Source organism: Lissotriton vulgaris, chromosome 8 (genome assembly GCF_964263255.1).
Source record: "Lissotriton vulgaris chromosome 8, aLisVul1.2, whole genome shotgun sequence".
NCBI lineage: Eukaryota > Metazoa > Chordata > Amphibia > Caudata > Salamandridae > Lissotriton > Lissotriton vulgaris.
Genome location: NC_141696.1, coordinates 1,548,180,030 through 1,548,201,002, shown reverse-complemented (window position 1 = coordinate 1,548,201,002; position 20,973 = coordinate 1,548,180,030). Strand labels below are relative to the sequence as shown.

At 45.3% G+C, this 20,973-nt stretch overlaps 1 protein-coding gene across 1 annotated transcript in view; it reads right to left on the bottom strand.

Moving 5' to 3' along the window:
• Positions 1-20,973, bottom strand: part of LOC147700347 (NACHT, LRR and PYD domains-containing protein 3-like) — a 484,040-nt gene that overhangs the window by 320,661 nt on the left and 142,406 nt on the right. The window contains exon 4 of the mRNA XM_086936309.1: positions 271-436. Within this exon, the coding sequence (XP_086792435.1) occupies positions 271-436 (166 nt within the window). The remainder of the gene's footprint in view (positions 1-270; positions 437-20,973) is intronic.

Here is a 20,973-nt window from a genome sequence, read left to right as displayed (position 1 = left end):
ATATCTTTGCTGCTAGACTTATATCAGTAAAAAAGATACAGTCCGAATCATGAATCCGCTCTTGTAATAGAATGGTTGTATTTTTTCTGCAAATAAAAATGTAGCCACAGGGTCCTCTGTTTCCTCTTCACTGTCCCCACAATAATAAGATATAATTGTTACAAAGAATGAATCAATTTATTGCATGTACATTATTATCCTCTCATGGAATACTGGCCGCAGTGAAAGGTGAAATAATAACTTCCTGTTACAAACGCGGAATATTCATACCTGAGTTTTAATCTCTGGGACAGACTCCTTCAGTGTGTGGAGCGTGGGAGTTGATTTCCTGGTAAATTTGTTACCCCACAGCTTCAGCTCCTGCAGGGATTGATTTGTTCTCAGCGCCAAGCACATAGGCCTAATGACGTCATCTGTCAGACCGGTGCCAATCAGACTATAGAGAGAAAACAGTGTGGTAAGTGGGTTATTCTTCTACTGTGTCTTTAATGTTTTAGAATGTCTTAGCTTGGAATGTTATCTATTCAGTGTTGTGTTCTACCCTACTTCAGGCACTGGCATTTGTGTTCCTGATGTGCAGTTGCCTTTGCCGTGGGTTCCTGTATATTTGCCTGCTTGCTTTCTGAATAAAACATTTGGAACAGAAGACGCCTCAATGAGTGTCATTTTTCAACCCCACCACATTTTGAGACCAGGATTGGGGTTGGCCTCACATTCTGCAACCGGTGTTCAAGAGATCTCTTCCCAGGAGCCCACCAGCTGTCACACTGCATATTGAGAGCACAGGAACAATTTCGGCAATATTACGGCCTACCGAGAGGTGGGTCAATTTTGTTTTATCTGCTTGCTGGCCCACTTTGGTCATCCCCTGCTTCACTGCCATTGGCAGCCCACCTGCGTACCATGCTTCGAACCAATAGAGCCTCTCACGCATTCTTACCAACCTTCATTCTTCAAAGAATCCTCTGGGAGGTTCTACCGCTTGCCTGGCACCCACGGAAGTTCTCCTCGGATGGGCGCCGCAAAGGACACTGGGAAGCATCTTGATGTCAGACACACGCTGGCCATCTTACTTAGGTTGCAGATGTTATTTTATGCCGGCTTCACCATTTTATTTGCTTCGATGAGATGCCGAAATTGGTGATTCGCACACCTTACACATTGGCCTCATTACTTCTCATTAATCTGTGCGACACATTTATCGGTGATTCGCACACCATTTTTTCCTTTTAGGTGGCTTCTTTGTGTGAAATCTTCACGTGATTCACACACCTCATCCCAAGCTCCACATTAACAAAGGGGATCCTTCAAGAACATTTCTCCAGATTGCTTAAATTAATTTTCGAGGTAATAAACTTTTACCGTTTTGATGCATTTTACTTGCCCACTGGGAATTACTTTTCAAACTACGTTAAAACACGGCCAGCAGTCAAGGTGTTGTTCAACCTGCACCTTTCTTGCAGAGACCAGGCAAACCAGACTTAAAGTGGTCAGAGTGGCTAAGGGATTTTGATAATTACCTCACTGCTATTAATGCTGATGCTTACTCTCCTTCTAGGTAGTTAGCTCTACTTATTAATCACCTGGGAGTCGCTGGACGCAGAGTATTTGATAATCCCTGACATTTTCTTGTTTCTACATCAGAGGATACTCCTTGGAATGTTTTTATTGAAGCTAAAGAACGCATGAAGAAGCATTTCTTTGATACCTCAAGTGTTCTTTTAGAGAGGTTTAACTTTGCTATATGTAAACAATCTAGTGAAGAATCTGTTGAAGATTATGTTGAAACCCTAAGGGTTTTGGCCAAAAAATGAGAATTTGTTGCTAGTGTGGATACTTATATTAGGGACCATTTTATTTTCTATTGTTATTCAAGAGTGTCCTTTAACTTCTCAAAATCCTAACCTTGCAGAAACTATTGATATTGCCAAAAGCATTGAAAGATCTATAGTTACTTCTAAAGTTTTATCCAACCAGTCTACATAAGCTACTGCTCATTCTACACAAGCCACTGTAAATGTAATATCTGATGAGAATGTTGTATGTGCAATTAACTTAAACTGCGGATAAGAAGTTTCCTAGGAAATATTACGTTAGAGGTCAATTGATTTGTTTCTGTTGTGGTTCCAAGATCCATATTGGGAAGAATCGTAACTGTCCTGCTTTGGCAAAAAGTGCTTTAGGTGCTGCAAACTGGGTCATTTTCAAGGTGTGTGCATGGGGGGGGGGTTAATGCAGCATCCAATAGCAATGCAACTCTCAGTAGAGTTAAAGTCTCAAATGATATTTTAGACACCCCTGAATGCGATATGCAAGAGTGCACCTCTCAATTTGCAAATGTTTTACTTACTGTTGACATTTGCAATTTAAATCCTCATGCTCTCAAAGAATTAAAGGGCAATTAGTGGATGTCATTATTGATGGGAAGTGTATTTTGATCATGGCTGATTCCGAAGCTCCTGTTAGTATTCTTGCGGATTGGACTTCTACAAGTTATGGCCCAACAGTATCCCACTTATAGCTCCTGATATCAGTCCCAAATCAGGACATTGATTTGTTAGGCATTTCTGGGATAATGTGGAGTGTCCGGCTAGATCGATGAGAACCAAGGTTTACGTGGCAGTCAACAGAAGAAACATTGTAGGCTGGAAAGACCTCGCTCTTTTTGGGATCATTTTGTGTCTGGGAAAAAATCCTCCGATTATTTTAGGAAATCTTCCTACTAAAATGTTATCTTTGGATCAACAGGAATCTACAGTTGAAAAAGTATTTCATCTTATCCTTAGTTTTCAAGAATTCTGTGGGAACTGTAAAGGGTATCGAGCATGCTATCAAGCTCATGAAAGACACTGTACCTGTGGTGCATAAAGTTAGACCTGGTCCACTTAGCATTTGAGATGATCTCAAATTGTTATTGTTCAATGTACAATCTGAGGGTATTATTTCCCCTTTTGATGCCTCAGAATGGATCTCTCCAGTGGTTTTGACCAAGTAGAAGACTGGGGATCTCAGTCTATGTGTTGATTTGAGATCTCTAAATCAAAATATTCTTGTTGATTGCCACCCCCTGCCCAACATTCAGAAAATGTTAGCCAACATTGGTAAATCCAAGTTCTTTTCCACAATTGATTTACATTCTGCCTCCTAATAGATTCAACTTTCCGAAGGTTCTCAAGGGCTTACTGCTTTCTTGATACCATTTGGTGCCTTCAAGTATTTGAGGCTACCTTTGGGTCTAACTTCTGCTGCAAGGGTCTTCCAAAAGTTAATGGACAATCTGTTTGGTGATCTACCCCAAGTGCAAACTTTCCAAGATGATATCTTGATTGATACCGAGACCAAGGATGAGCACTTAATAATTTTGGGAAATGTTTTAAACATTTTGGAAGGGAAGGGCATGACTGTGAAAGCTAGTAAATGTAAGCTACTTATTAGAGACGTGGAGTATCTTGGACATCTGATTTCCAGTGCAGTTATCAAACCCAAATTTTGCAATGAAGAAGTGATTCGTAATGCTCCTCCTCCCATTGACAAAGATGATTTACGTTAATTCCTTGGCCTTTCTGAATATTATGCCAGGTTTGTTCCTGGCTATGCTCATTTAGTTCAACCTCTAAGGTGTCTTCTCAAAGTGGAGCAACATTTTTATGGAATGATACCTTACATGATGTTTTTGAGAAGGTGAACATTTTGGTTATTAACACACCTGCCTTAAACCCTTATGTTTCCAATGGCAATACTATCATTACAGTGGACGCCAGTCAAAAGAGTCTTGGTGCAGTCTTTTGACAATGGGTCGATGGTAAATAGAACACGATTGGTTTCACTTAACGTGCTTTCACTTCTGCTGAGTGCAATTATAGCACTATTGAACAGGAGGCCCTTGCCATTGATTGGGCGGTTCAGAAATTCAAAACATCTATTTGGGGAACTCATTGTGAAGTCTTTACTGATCACAAACCATTGGGTTTTTTGTTGTCTGGAAATGGTTTAGAGAAGTCTTCTGCAAGGCTTGTGAGATTATTATCCAAATTGAAAGAAAGAATATAAACTTGTGATCAAGTACATTTAAGGCAAAAGAATATTTGAGTGGTCTTTGTTGTATTCCACTCCCTGATTGTAGTGAAGGGGATATTGATTTTCACAAAGATTGTGTTGTAGGTTGTAAGGTTGTAAGGACATTTACTGGTGGCCGGGCATGGACAAACAAGTGGCTCTTTTTGTTGATAATTGTCCAAGTTGAGTTGTATCAGACAAAAACTGGAAATTAAACAAAAAACCCTTGTTTCCAGTTCCTTTCCCAGATTTGTCTTGAGAAAAAATTGCTTTGGATTTTTTGGGCCCTTTAACTAATTGCCCTCAGAGAAAAGGTATTGTTTGGTTGCTATTGACTACCGCTCAAAGTGCATATATTTTCTTTGTACAAGCTGCTAATTCATCTGCAGTTATTTATTTTCTTGAAAGTCGGTTTAGGATTGAGGGGACACCGCTTTGTGTTGTCACTGATAATGGTTTGTCTTTTCTATCTCGACAAGTTACAAATTTCCTAAAAAAATTAGAAGTTAAGTACTGTCAAGTTGCTTTGTATAGTCCATCCTCTAATGGACTTGTCGAGAGAGCTGATTGCTTCCTTAAAGGAGGGGTCCAAAGTGCCATTGCACCTGATGTTGATGTGGCAGATTTATTACGAAACAATGATTGGGCGTATATCACATCTCCTCATTCCACCAATGGCATAACATCATTCAAGGCACTCAGAGGTAGAGAAGAGAGATCCAATTTGATGACTAAGTACTTTAAGTCCCTTTGTCTGGTTTTCAGAGCAGAACATGAGTTAGGTCCTGTTCCTATGCAGGACAGGTTTTCAGGGTATCAACCCACAAGGCAGCTCTGCTCCTCTAGTGCCGGCTTATTGATGGTCCCTAGATTTAAATGGTCTAGGTTAGGCGGAAGGGCATTTAGGGCCTCATTAGGATTGCGGACGGACTTGCGTCCGTCCGCGACCCCAGAGCAGGAGGGAACCTCCGCATGGCATGCGGAGTTCCCTCCTGTGCAATTAGGATGTGACCCCCACCCTGGTGGTCACATTCTCTATTTTTAACATTGCGGCGGGTGCGGCTTCAAGCTGCACCCGCGGCAATGTTAACAATGCAGGTGTTGCATTTGTATGCAGAAAGAGGCAGGCACCGCGCGGTGCCTGCCGCTTTCCGCATACAAATGCAGGGGGGTACCATAGGTACCCCCCATGAGCACCCCCCCCCCTTCACCTAGGGGGCCCGCAACGGGCCCCCGAAGTGAAGTTACACATGCTTTTCCACGGCGGAAAACCAGCTGCGGAAAAGCATCGGAAACAGGCCATCCTAATATGGCAGACGGTGTCTGACAGACACCGTCACCATATTAGAGCTTTTCCACTGCGGTTGTAAGCCAGCCGCGGCTGAAAAGCTGCGGACGGAAACCAGGACCCACCAGCCATCCTAATGTGGCGGTGGGTCTTTGGTGGGTCCGCTGCGGATTTTCCGCATACTCTGCCGGCCGGCCCAGAGGATGCGGAAAATCCACAATCCTAATAACCCCCTAAGTGTGGCTAGTGCCCGTTTGTGGAATGAACTCCCCCAGAGCCTTAGACAGCTCAACTCCCTGCTAGAGTTTTGCAGGAACCTAAAAACCTGGCTTTATCCCAAGGTCTAAGCCCTTGTCTCTTCTTCTTTCTCTCTGCTGTGACCTGTCTCCACTCTGGTCATGTTCTATTAGTCTGAAGTGCCAGTATACCCGTAGGGTGACAGAACGTGCTATACAAGTTTTAAAATCAATCAATCAATCAATGAAGTGGTTAGTGACTTAGCAGTAGGTTCTGCTCTAGCTATAAAGAGGGACACTTAGGAAGATCAACAACTTGTTAGGGACATGGCTGTTGCCAAACAGCTACTGCAGAAGAAACTTTTTGATGGTAATTCGAAATTTAAATGTGCAAATTTTGCTCTGAATGATTGGGTCTTGATCAAGAAAACTTACAAGGTTTGCAAAGGCCAATCAAAATTTTCATTATCTGTTCGGGTTATCAGAGTCACCAAACCTTCTGTTTTGTCGGAAATAAGAAGTTGGTGGAACAAGGACAATGTTGTCAAACTTACTGATACACAAGATGAGATTAAAAAAAAGTTTATGCTAATAGGTTTGATGAAGATAATTCTGATTTTACATTTTGGTCCAGGTTTCGATGTGGTGGACACCCCGAATGTTCTAGATGGTAACTCTGGGGCAGCTGGTGCTTCCTCTCCTATTAACTGTTCCAGTGTTGACTCAAGGTCTCACTCACATTCCTCGCTCTCTTCCACACTTGAGGGGGGGATTTCTTGTAACCAGCGCACTTGTAGGTTACCTATCAAATTGCAAGACTATGGTTTATATTGATAATCATGCATTGTCTCTTCTGTTTTTTGTTTTATGGAAGGGGGTGTGTGGTAAGTGGGTTATTATTCTACTGTCTTTAATGTTTTAGAATGTCTTAGCTTGGAATGTTATTTATGCAATTTTGTGTTCTACCCTAGTTCAGACAGTTGCATTTGTGGTTTCCTGCTGTGCAGTTGCCTTTGCCGTGGGTTCCTGTATATTTGCCTGCTTGCTTTCTGAATAAAACATTTGGAATAGAAGACGTCTCAGTGAGAGTCATTTTCCAACCCCATCACAGACAGATAACAATATCAGGCACAGTGTGAGATTGTAACTTCACTGATTGCTGGTTGAAAAATGTGGTTCTCTAACTCCAATAGCTCAATGACTGTGTGGTACAATCGGTGTCTGTATTACCATACAACTGCTCTTTTATGCTGTGTGCACGTTTCCAAATACATTAACATGTATTTGTAAAGCGCATGTCCTCTCTCAACAGATCTCCTTTAATGAGCTTGTTGACTGTGTGAGATAAGTGTGTGTGTGTGTGTGTGTGTGTTTTACCTGGTGCACAGCAGAGTGACGTCTGTATTCACCAAGGCATCTTTAAGTGCTGAGTGCACATTACTTGCTACAGATGAAGAGTAACATAGTGTATGTTTGTAAAGCTCATGTTGACCCTCAAGAGTATCTTGACACTGAAATAGCAGATGTTTATTGTTACACAACTCAATGGTACACATTTTATCGACCTTAGAAAGACGAAAGCCTAAGTGGAACTCTCAGGATTGAAACCTATGACCGTGAGGTCAAATACAGTGCACATTAGTTGACATTTATGTCCAGTCTGTGTTTTTCAGTGTGAGCGGACATTAGTGCTGTTTTTTCGAAGACCTGCTTTGTGGGTCTGAACTAAAAAAAGTGTCTGATGGTACCATGGTGGACCTGCAGTTGTGAACTTTCTTGTACGAAGCACCACAAAGGCAGGACGCACTTAGGGAAAAAATACAACTAAAATGGCTGCCACAACTGGGTTTGGAGTGCTGACTGTGACTATAGAGAAGGGGTGCTAGTTCTGCTATTCCAGAATTCAGTGTAAGGCCTGTGCAAGAATAAAGAACCTCCAAAGCACATAGGGAGTGTGGCAAAAGAGAGAGGTGGTGTCAACGGGTAAGAGTGAACAAGAGGGAGTGATCCATGTGTAAAGCACAGCTTATTTGGATAATGTAGATTCTCTTTGACTTCTTGTAGAAATGCTCCATGATTTTAACTAATAAATGATGACATGAAAATATGCTGTATAGCGTTACATTTTGTTTGTAGTATTGCACTATGTAGGTACCTTAATGATGGATCACTGACAAAATATCGACGGACCGAATATCTAGGTACCAAAATATCGACGCAAAAATATCAAAGTCAAGAATATCGACATCATGGTATGTCCAAAAATATCAACACCAAAAAATATTGATGTCGAAAATATCCTTGTATCGTTATTTTAAAATGTTAAAAAAATAATGTAAAATAAAATAAATAATACATATAATTAAAGAAACCTAGTTAAAAATATTAAAGCATGTTCAAAAATAATAACTAATACATATAATGTAAAAATAAAGTAAACAAATATATATTCAAAATAATATATATACTTACTCCACAGAAAGCAACAGTAGGGAAAGTGTTGGACAACGTAGAGGTAAAAATTACTATTCCCACTCCAGAGAGTGCAACAGTAGGAAACGTGTTGGATAGCGTAGAGGTTAAAATTACTATTTCCACTCCAGAGAGTGCCACAGTAGGGGAAGTGTTGGATAGCGTAGGTGTAAAAATTACTATTCCCACTCCAGTGAGTGCAACAGTAGGGAAATTGTTGGATAGCGTAGGGGTTAAAAATAACATACTTATACATGAAATAATTTTTGTAATTAAATAATGATTTAATAATAAAATAACAATTAATTAATTTAAAATACCAATACATTGAAATTAATAATTACTTTAATAACATTAAATTACTTCCCGCCTTATTCCCCAATAAACACGCAAACCACTCCGCATACAATTTCACACAATTAATATAATTATCAATTAATAAAAAATAATTACCAATTAATAATTAATTAACAATAAATTAAGAGCCAAATCTTGAGGGTCTTCCTGAAGATGCAAGAGAGGGGCCACATCTGATGCGATCGGGAGCTTGTTCCAGTTCTTAGCCGGAATGTAGCAGAAGGCTCTTCCACCTGTTCTTGCTCTGCGGATGCACGAGGCTTCAGTGAGGGCGAGGTCGGCAGATCAGAGGTTTCTCTTGGGTACGTGGAAGGAGATTATTTCATTGAGATATTGGGGTCTGGTGTTGTGGAGGCATTTGTATGTGTGGATAAGTATCTTGAAAGTTGCTCTCTTCTTGATGGGGTGCCAGTGGAGGTTTTGCAGGTGTTGGGTGATGTGCTCACGTCAAGGGATGCAGAGGGCGAATCTGGCTGCAGTAATGTGTATTGTCTGGAGTTTGCAGAGCAGAGATTTGTTGATCCCGACGTAGAGGGCATTTCTGCAGTCCAGTCTGCTGGTTATGAGTGCGTGGGTGACAGACTTTCTTGATTTGGGGGTGATCCATTTGAAGGTGTTGCGAGGGATCTGGAGGGTGTTGAAACAGGTAGAGGCGACGGCGTTGATCTGTCGGGTCATGGAGAGGGAGGAGTCGAGTATGATGCTGAGGTTCCGGGTGTGGTCTGTGGGGGTGGGGATGCTGCCGAGGGCCGTGGGCCATCAGGTGTTGTCCCATGCAGAGGGGGAGAGTCAGAGGACGAGGAATTCTGTCTTCTCTGAGTTGAGCTTTAGACAGCTGCTGCTCATCCAGAATGCAATGTCCTTCATTCCTTCCTGGAAACTGAATATGGTGGTGATGGGGTTGTTGGTGAGGGAGAAGAATAGCTGGGTGTCGTCAGCAGAGGATACTATGCTGAGTCTGTGCTGTCTGACGATGGCGGCAAGGGGGGCCATGTACATGTTGTAGAGCGAAGGGCTGATCAATGATCTTTGGGGTACTCCACAGTTGATCTTTGTGGGTTCGGAGAGGAAGGCTGGAATTCTGATTCTTTGGGTTCTGCCGGTGAGGAAGGAGCAGGGCCAGTCAAGAGGAGTCTGGTGTTGAGTGTTCGGTGGGAGACGGTGTTGAGCGGTCGAGTAGGATCAGGGCAGCGGGGTGGCCTTGGTGGAGGAGAGGGCGGATGTCATCTGTAGTGGCGAGTAGAGCAGTCTATGTGCTGTGGTCGCTATGGAATCTGGATTGGGAGGGGTCAAGGATGGAGTTCTCTTCGATGAATATCGTTAGTTGGCCGCTGACGGTCTTCTCGTTGACCTCGAAAGGGAGGAGAGAGATGGGTTGGTAGTTCTTGAGGTCTGTTTGATCTTCTGAGGGCTTTTTAGGTCTCGGCCTGATCCAGCGCATGCGCTGGTCTCGGCCGAGACATTTTGGGGCTCTCAGAAATACTTCTTTGCTGGCGATCAGCTTGCTAGGACGCGCACAAGCACGTGTGACGTGCACAGCACTTTTCCCTCTTTATAGCAAGCTGGTGGCTGGCAATACAGTGATGCACGTGCGCACCACTCACGTTTTTTTGGGTTTTTTTTGTTTTTGCGATCACTCGCGTTTTTTTTTGTTTGTTTTTCAGATCACTCGCGTTTTTGTTGTTGTTTTTTTGCGATCACTTGCGTACTTTGGCTGCAACGAGGCTGGGCTGAGCTCCTCTGCAGGTCAGTGCACCCCGTGACTTCCGAGTACTAGCGACCCGATCCATGATTCAGAATGCTCGACCTTACTGCACTCTCCTATGTTACCAGAAACCACCACTGCCTTGCTGCAAAAAGAAAATACTCTCTCGGTGCCGTGCATTTTAATATCAAGTTTAAAGTAAATCAGCCGCATAATATATGCCACGTTAACTCTCATAGCAGCGCGCCATGCCCACGCTTCCCGAACGCCTCAGGCGAGGCTCCTATTCACGTGTGCTTGCTATGCACATATGTACGCCGCCTTCTGAGACTGATCCTGCTGCGCCCACAGCCTGCAGCTGCCACTCCTTCTGTCACACACTCTCGTTTCAAACACTCAAAGAATGTCGCTGTAATCCCAGGGCAGCAAACCCATTCACTTCACTGTAGTTGAAAAGGTACTTTTTAACAAGTAGCTTTCTTGAGTTTGATATACAATTTTTCCAGACAGCGATGTGCTCGAAAGCACAGAGGATGCAATGTATTAAAGGCAAAGCGACACCTCTCTTGTTAGGTCTCGGCCTGATCCAGCGCATGCGCTGATCTGGCCGAGACATTTAGTAAGCCGCTTTTGAAAGTGACGACTGGCTTACCCTCACGCGCACAAGCATGCGCGCGACATGCACAGCACTTTTTTTCGTCGCACGTGCGCACAACTACCGTTTTCTTTTTATTATTTCATTTTGCGGCCAATTCTTGTTTTTGTTTCTACCGCTCCTCGCCACTTGCGGGTGCACAGGGCTTGTTATAAAATACGATCAAGATTCACAATTGGGGATTTCAAGGTAATGAATTAATCTTCCTTTTGCTACAATGACACTTTTGGTTATGTGTTTGCGTGTGCCGTGTGAAATCTTAACGGCTACAAACAGTCCATTAATGCCCCTAAGCTTTGGCACACTGGCTTGACTTGCGTGTTTGTCTGCCGCTTATATCTTTCACTTATTTATGCGGCGACACGTCTGGCTGTATTTTTGCGTGCTCCATTTGGGAAATTATGGGGCAATGGTCCATAATTTTGCTTTTTGCGCCAGGGCACACTTCTTTGAAGTGGTTTGTTAGTTTGCCTCTTGATTCTCGTAATAACTCTTCGAGCTGGAGCATACTTGCCTGACTCTGTTTTCAGTCTGACGCTTGTTACTTTGTTTATCTTACCTCAGCTGCTATGTAATTGGCCGGAGAAAAGATTCTATTGCACCATTAATCCAGCCTGTTTATCTTTTTGTGTCGTCCCCGGACCGACCATGCTGTCCTCACATCTGCAACAGCTCAATCGTCTATTCTGCCGCAACAGTGCCACCTGATGGCCCATCCCCTCACCGCGCCCTGCCACAGATGAACTGCACCACTCTCTTGTTTCAATTTATAGAATCCAGCGGGACTCCACCTGAACACCAGCTGAGCTGCCCTGTGCCCGTTAGCTTGTTGTTCTTTCACACGCATTGTAAACACTTCGCATTTGCAGTGCCTAGAAACTGTTCACATATTAGTGCGCTGTATAAATATTATCATCATCGTTAAAGGCTCTTTAACCCGACTGGTGATGCTCTTGCTCAAGCCCCCTCCCATCCACACCTCCCGTCCCCCCTCAATCCAGCTGCTGTTACATGGAGGGGATGCCACGTACCTGGGTAGGCCAGAACCTAAATGCCCGCAGTAAATGTTCCAGGTCCAGCCCAGGCCCATTGCCTAGATCCGCCAGCAATCCTTTCATCTTCAGCAGCCCCCACCCCTGTGTTTCTTAATTATCATAAAGAGCAACGACCTACAGTTTACAGATGAAATGTATAAATAGAAGTCCATAAGAGGCAAATCTTTCACGGAGATTTGCCATCCACCGTCAAAAATTTGACATAACTCTGTCAGTATTGCCTTTCCCATGCTTGTTTTTAACATGCAGACACATTACTTCAGCTTGTTTCTTGAATGATCAAGTCATGTCCATAGCAGAGAATTGTGGCTTAACCCAACATAGAAGAGGCGTGCAGTATTCTAGCACGGGGCTTAGGAGAATCAACAGCAATCTCAGGTTTCCGCTGGCTTTTCAACCGAGCAAACAAAACCCACAATTACTTACCATAGCTTGTACAGAGAGCAGCTGGCAGGTTTTTCATGTGCCTTTTCTCAGACTTTGCAATGACTACTCCCTCGCTACGTTCCTCCACCGAAAGATCGCAGATATACACGACAGCTTCGGACCCCAGATTCCGCCTCCAGTCACCGAACCAACGACCCCCAACACCACCACCCTCAGCGCCTGGACCCCTATCAGCACTGAAGAAACCACCAACGTCATGAACTCCATCCACTCCAACTCCCCCTCGGACCCATGCCCCCATCATATCTTCAACAAAGCCAACACCATCATCGCACCCCATCTCCGAAACGTGATAAACATCTTGTTTGCGTCAGCTACCTTCCCCGAGAGCTGGAAGCACGCAGAAATCAAAGCCCTTCTGAAGAAACCCACAGCAGACCCCAAAGACCTCAAGAACTTCCGCCCCATCTCTCTTCTTCTCTTTCCGGCCAAGGTCATCGAGAAGACCGTCAATAAACAGCTGACTGCTTTTCTCGAGACAAACAACTCGCTCGACCCTTCCCAGTCCGGTTTTCGAGCCAACCACAGCACCGAGACCGCCCTCATCGCAGCCACCAACGACATCAGGACCCTGATGGACAACGGCGAAACAACCGCCCTCATCCTCCTGGACCTCTCGGCAGCCTTCGACACCGTATGCCATCAAACCCTAAGCCTCTTCAACACTGGGATCCAAGGAAAGGCCCTGGACTGGATCACCTTGTTCCTCTGCAACAGAACCCAGAGAGTCCGCCTCCCTCCCTTCCGCTCAGAAGCCACCAAAATCATCTGCGGCGTACCCCAAGGATCCTCGCTCAGCCCAACGCTCTTCAATATCTACATGAGCCCCCTCGTCGCCATCGCACGCAAACACAACATCAACATCATCTCCTACGCCGACGACACCCAGCTGATACTCTCCCTCACCAAAGACCCAGCCACCGCCAAAACCAACCTACAGGAAGGAATGAAAGACGTTGCAGAATGGATGAAGCTCAGCTGCCTGAAGCTGAACTCAGACAAGACGGAGGTCCTCATCCTCGGACAATCCCCCTCCGCCTGGGACTACTCCTGGTGGCCCTCAGCACTGGGCTCCGCACCAACACCCTCGGACTACGCACGCAACCCGGGATTCATCCTGGACTCCACCCTCACAATGACCAAGCAAGTCAATGCCGTCTCGTCATCATGCTTCAACACCCTGCGCATGCTCCGAAAGATATTCCGGTGGATCCCCACCGAAACCAGAAAGACGGTCACCCAGGCCCTCGTCACTAGCCGACTGGACTATGGAAACGCCCTATATGCAGGAACCGCTGCCAAACTCCAGAAACGACTACAACGCATACAGAACACCTCCGCACGACTCATCCTCGACATCCCTCACCATAGCCACATATCTGCCCACCTGAGAGACCTGCACTGGCTCCCCGTCAACAAGAGGATCACATTCAGGCTCCTCACCCATGCACACAAAGCTCTCCATGACATGGGCCCCGAATACCTCAACAACTGCCTCACGTTCTACACTCCCACCCGCCGGCTCCGCTCCGCCAGCCTCGCCATCGTCCTACGGATCCGCAGAGCCAGAGCCGGAGGAAGATCGTTCTCCTACCTGGCCGCCAAGACATGGAACTCCCTCCCCGCACACCTACGACTGATCCAGGACCATCTCAGCTTCAGGAGCCACCTCAAGACCTGGCTATTCGAGCAGCAGCAGCACCCCCCCTCCCTTCAGCGCCTTGAGACCCTCACGGGTGAGTAGCGCGCTCTATAAATGTTTTGATTGATTGATTGATTGATTGATGCCGAAAGCTGCTTAAGCGCCCCTGCAGTTGAGAGGATTTTATTGCCAGTCTGATGTTCATTATTGATACAGATTACAGAGGCACAGTTAAATGCACAAACGCTACAAATAAACACCCTGGCGCTTGCATTCCCCCACCCCTCCCACTTGTTTACAGCTGCCAGCGTTCAGCATAATTACATAGCTAAATAGTGAGTACCAGCACTTCTAAATGCCCACCCCCAATGCCCAATACCTCTGACCTCCCCCACCCCAACGAGTACTGGGACTTTCACTTGGCATGGGCGAGTACTGCTACTTTGGACCAGCGGGCACGCCTCGGGTTAGGTATGTGCAGCATCGCACGGCAGGTGCTGCACCCGTCGACTAGATTGCCACTGAACGAGTATGTACGCCACTCCCACACGAAGGTATAGAATGCCGACTTCTGAGGTGCAGACAAATTGTTCAGCCACTTTTGAATTACATCAGGTTTGCCGGGGGGGCTCTGCCCATTTAACCACACTTTAGGCGTACGCGGGCCAGGCCCAACCAGTTATCGCGACAAACAGGAAATCCTGCCAGTGAAGGTATGAGTGTGCGTGCCTGTAGCTAGAGATAGGTGGGAAGGTGATCACCTCGAAACAGACTGAGGATTTGTGCTTAAAGCACAGCTGGGATGTTGCATTTGTGAAAACAAATGCGTTGTATTGACTGCTGTCCATGCATGAGTAGCTGTGTGTGCGAGTGCGTGCATGTGTGGGTGCAAGAGGTGTGTGTGTGGGGTAGAAATGCAATGTGTTAGATAGGTAACAAAGATATTTAGTTTCTGCAAATCATGCTAGCTTTTCTCTTACATGTATCAACGTTTTGTGCAGCAGAGACTGTTTATACATCTACATGATAAACCGGGAACATGTTTGATGGAAACATTTAGAACATGCTTGATGGAAACATTTATAGTGCCTGCAAGGTAATGCATAGCGCTAGGTATACAACTCCCAACCAGACACATGGTTCGAACCGCTGCAGTGGCGCAGAGAAGGAGATCTACAGGTGGCGAGGATGGGCGAGCAAACACCAGAGAATACGGAGTCCTTGGTCCTCCAGACAATATGATGCCCGATGTGTAAGATATTATCATGGGGTCCTTGCTGCCAGCAGAATTGTAATGGTGTCTTATACTCACGGGGGGTTCGGCCTCGCTGCCTTACTTGGCACTGATGTTTTATGGTCCTGTATTTTTTCAACATCTTAAAAACAATAAACACGTTTTGGAAAAAATTCGAACTAAATCAATCAGTAGGTGCTACTTCCCATAAAACCCAACCATGTATTAAACATGTGGTATATATAAACAATATTTTGATTCTTATACCCAATGACTAGCAATTGCACAATCAAATCGCAATTTTCAAACGTACCTGGGTTTCCTTCCTAAAATGCGACTACCTCGAGACTCAGTTGGCCATTGTTTGTGTCTACATATCCGCATACCAAAAGATGTCAGTGCACGCTTTTCCACCAGGCACACACACCACCAGCCTTTAGTGCATGCTTCCAGACACACACACAACCAGCCGTCAGTACACGCTTTGCCACTATGCACACACACCATCAGCCGTCAGTGCAAGATTTCAACAGGCACAAACACACCACTAGCAATCGGTGCATGCTTTCACCAGGCATACACACCACAGACCATCAGTGCACACTTTCACCAGGCACAGACACCATCAGTCATCAGTGCACGCTTTCACTGGGCACAAACACCACCAGCCATCAGTGCACGCTTTCACCGGGCACAAACACCACCAGCCGTCAGTGCACGCTTCCACCAGGCACACACCAACAGACCTCAGTGCACGCTTTCACCAGGTACACACACCACCAGCCGTCAGTGCACGCTTTCACCATGCACACACCACCAGCCATCAGTGCACGCTTTAACCAGGCACACACACCACCAGCCGTCAGTGCACGCTTCCACCAGGCACAAACACCACCAGCTAGCAGAGGCGGAGAAAAGGAGCCTCTCACGGGAAGGGGGCGCAAATGCGGAAGTGGAGTCCAAAGGAGCTGAAGATGCCGAGGGAGAAGAAGACGCCAAAGGAGCTGAAGACGCCGCAAGAGCCAAGCAAGAAGACGTTGGACCGGGGAGGATTCCTGCCGAGTCCAGAGAAGGAACACCACCGACCGAAGAGCCAGTCAGCAAAGCCACGGCAGAAGAATCTGAGACATGGAGCGAAGACTGGTGGACGCCCCCATGAGACGCGAGCTTGCCACCGCAACTCAGGGAGAGTTACGGCTTCGGCGGTGAGTACACCTGGACCTGGGAACATTGGGAAGGGGAGGGGGGAGGTGTAGGGCGGGAGGTTCCTTGGGTTTAGGGCGGCAGGTGGGGCCCAAATACGACCCTGAAGATGGCCGCACTTTATTTGAACTGTTCCACGCACAAGGTTGTTGCATTGGGAGAAACAGCCTACTGTTGGAGCTAATCCGGTTGACCCGTTTTTCTTACCATTAGAACCTTGGTTCAAATAAAGTTAAGAAGGATAAATTGGGACCTTCTATCCTTTGCACTATTTTTCTGTCTCCCTGGCACAACCCTTCCCTCACTTCTCACCGTTGTGACCCTTGTACAGCACGATTGGCACAAGGTTTGGTGAAGGGAAACATAGAGACCCATAGGTATACTTACCACCATTTGTTTCTCTTTTTCTGAGTATCCTGGGGAGCCGTCACCTATCTGAAGAACACTGCAACCTGAAACAAAGGCAACCCTATCCACTCGGCACCTCCCACTGACCGTTAACGAGCCATATTCAGATCTTGGACTGACACTGGACAATAATCACCTTCCAACAACTAAAGAAACGCCCTACTACCCACAGTAATTGTTTTGTCCCAAGTTTCAATAAAACAACTTATCACCATTCTCCGGTCTCCTAGCTTTCATTTCCGACCACCATCCCTCCAACACCTACAATTTATAGACTTTTGTTGCAATTGGTGTTGCAATATTTAGCAATGCCAATAGCTCAAACTTAACTAATGTGAGACATATTGCATTGCAAATGCTTTTTGAGTAGGCGATGATTCTGCGCATTTCCAGTCATCGAGGAATGTGCCAGTTTCGAAGGTGGCGTTGATGGATCGTCATAGCTCCGGTGCGATGGCAGTGGTGGCTCTGTGGAAGATGTGCAGAGTGCAGGGGTCTGTGGGGGCTCCTGAGTGAATGCCTTTCATGGTCTATGCGGTGTCTTCGGTGGTGACGGGAGTCCAGGGGGGGATGGTGGGCTGGCTGGCATTGCTGGAGGGGGGAGTGGTTTTGAAGTCAGGTGTCTGTTCATTCAAATTGTCGTAGAGGGACTTGATTTACAGATGGAAGTAGGAGCACTGTTTGTTGCAGAGGTTCTGGGAAGGAGTGATGTCTGCAGTTTTTCTGGGGGGTTTGGTGAATTCCTGGATGATGCTGAAGAGTTCCTTTGAGTTGCTGGAGTTGGCAAGGATCTTGTTCTGAATGAAGGTCCTTTTGGTGGATCAGATGAGTTGGTGGTATTCTGTCATGGCGTTCTTGTATGTGGTGCCGTCTTCCCAGGATTTGCTGCTCTTCTTGAGACATCTGCAGGTGCATCTGGATTCTTGGAGGGGCGCTGTCTGTCAGGGTTGTGAGGGTGCGAACTCATCTGCAGTTGATAATCTGTGAAGTCCTTTGGCTGTGAGGTTGGCATCGGTCGAGGTGGAGGGGGCTTCGTGATTGAGAGTGGAGTTGAAGTGCTCCTCGTGACCGTGCTTCAGTTTCTTTGTGGCAGGTGTGGTTCAAGTTCAGGGGCAGGGGGTTTGTCGACATTGAAGTGTACGCAGTGGGGGTCCATCCAGGGCGGTTGCAAGGTGTGGCTGAAGTGGATGTTGTTACCTCCTGTGAAGATGGGGTCGAGGGTGTGTCTTGCCTTGTAGGTGGGAGTGGTGAAGAGTTGTTTCAGTCCGAGGTTAGCGAGGTTGTCCAGGAGGGGGGTGGAGTTGGGGTCGCTCAGGTTGTCGAGGTGGAAGTTAAGGGCTCCAATGAGTATGTAGTCCAAGGATGCGATGGCGTAGGGCGCGATGAGGTCGGCGATGGTAGTGGTGAATGCTAATAGAGGTCCAGGAGGTCTGTTGGTGAGGGTGACTCGTATGTTCATTCTGGGGCTTGTCTGGATCTGGTAACGGAGATGTTCGGTGGTGGGTGGGCTGTCTCTCGTACTGGGGGTGATAAGTCGGAGGGTGTGCTTGTGTGCGATGTCAAGACCTCCTTGGTGGTTGGGGCTGTCCTTCCTCTGGATCTTGTATCGGTCAGGGATGGTAGGGCGGTATCGGGGCAGAGCAAGAGTTGGTCCAGGTTTCTATGAAGAAGGCGATGGTGTTGAGGAGGTCACAGATCTCTACAGCCTTAACAAAATGTTGGTTCTATACTAAGATTTTTGTTGCCCTGCGTAACGTATTACACATGTACTAAATATATTTTCTTTCCTAAATTGACACAGCGGTCAAACGATTGGCAGACTCATGCATATGATTGCATTATGTAAAAGACTGCTCCTATGCAAGTTTAAGTATCATTGTTAAATGTCAATAAAAAAATGTAAATGATGCTTGGCGAAGAGACGGCGGAACACTGCAACATAGCGACATCTGGCTTTGTCCTGGGGGTGTCACAGAAAAGTCTTTTTCGGTGTGACTGTCCTGGCGGCTTTTGGTGTAGAGCAGAAAACAACCAAATTAGGTAGGCAGATTGGAAGTGCGGAGCTGCTATTTTAAGTCAGGCAATCTCCAGGCTTACCACCATTTTGAGTCAAGTGACTACTAGGCCACACTGCACAATCCTCGAATACTGTATAAAGTAGGCGGACAGCAAGTGCTGCGCTGCCATTTTGAGTTTGGCAGCTTACAGTCTATATTACCGAATCTACAAATAAGGTGCGTCCATTTTGTGTGAGGCAAAGTTCACAAGACTAGTTAACTAAGACTATGGAGTTAGCACTGCCATTTTATATTGGGCAGGAAGCGGTAGGACTTCCACGCATTACACCATGTGGCCATGTCACAGGAAATAACATCCTCTCTACGAAGTAAACAATACACTGAGCACAGTCTGCTGGTGCGCTGCAGACACCTTGACACTAATACTTCGACAGGCAGTACATTGATAGTTGACCCCACTTAAGTAAGTGACAGCATAATACAGTGTATATTTATTATTATATACTTAAAGGTCTGTAAGGTGACCTAAAGTATTTTTGGCATGGCCTCATCTAAAGTGTGGAACCTCCCTTCACCACAGCCATTTATTGCAGCATTAGGGAAACCTTCAATTAAATGGGACGAATAGCAAGAGTATTTTTCAAATAATATCTCCACATGCTTCAGAGGATTTGGATACCTATTTCAAACCCAGGGTGCGTAGGTATTGATAGAAACAAATTCTTCCATTAGAAACAAGGCCAGGTAGAAACCCTTGAAGATTTTGTTGCATTTTTCTAAAAACATTTGGCATTGGCCTGTCTATTTGGTGTCCTGCATGATTAACTGATTTGTGACAAGATTGTCATGCATGGAACAAATTATAGTACACAAGAAAGCCTTTTGGCTAAAGGTGAAGCCTCTTTACAGGAAGTAATTGATGGAATCAAATGAGCAAAACTAATTTAAAGATGTGCAAAAGCAGTAATTTCGAAGCAAAAAGAGAAAGCTAGAAAAGATACAAAAACAATTGCCAAAGTAAATGCTAGGGCTAGGAAGCTAGTAACTAAAATGGAATATATGAAAAATCAAGAGGAGATAGGAAAAACATTGTGTTATAAGAGGAAACTAGTGTATACACCGCAAGATGGAAAATGTTATAGATGCAGCATGACAGTGGGCATTCGGCAAATGATAAAAGATGTCCTGAACGCAAACAAAAATGCTCTTGTTGTGGTATTGTAGGTCATTTCTTCAAAGTATGCAGAAGGAGGAAAGACAACGTGGCGCAAATTTTGGAAGAGGAGGCAAGGTCCGATTCTGAAGATTCTGATGAAAATGACTAATGTGTGTACTGAATATCAACAAGGTGGTGAAAAAGAAAAAGTAAAGGAACGGTTTGGTAGATGTTGGATATGTCAACCTCTTCAACATAGGGTAAACCTGAAATGAAAAAAAAAGAAACCCCTCTGATGGATGGATTTCGGAGATGTCAAACTGCTGATCATAGCTGATTCAGGTTCCCCATGTACAATTGTGAACATTGACGTATGGTTTGAGAAACTTACACCCACGTTAGGAGAATTCCTGGAGCCACCTTATGTTTCCCCCGGGGTGGGGCGAGGTTCACAGAAGATCATATTGACTTGTAGACTTCAGGAAATTAATGTTTATATTTAAGAACAGCAGGCAGAATGTAAATTGTATGTTTTAAGAGAAGGGACAGCTATGTTGGTGTGTGTCGATATTGCATACCTTGGAATTATTCTAAATCGAAATAATCCAGAACCTGTTATGATCGTACAGTCAAAGAGAGAGTTTGAGTCGTAGATTGAGGAAACATTTCCCAATGTTTTTTTCAAGTGTGATTGGAAAACTTTAGGGGTTCCAATACAAAATCGTATTGAAGGATGATGCTATGACTTGCATCCATAAGGCAAGGAATATCGTAATAATGGTGAGGGAAGAGGTTTCAAGTGAGTTAGACAAACTACAGGTTGCTGGCATAATTGAGCCAAACGAATCTTCTGATTGGATGGCACCAGTGGTAGTAGCCAAAATAACGAATGGGAAATTACGAATATGTCTAGATCTGAGGGGTTTAAATAAGAATATCTTGGTTGATCAATTCCCATTGCCAAGAATTAACGAAATGTTATCCATGACTAAGGATGTCATGTGATTCAGCAATATAAACTTAACGGCAGCCTAGCATCAG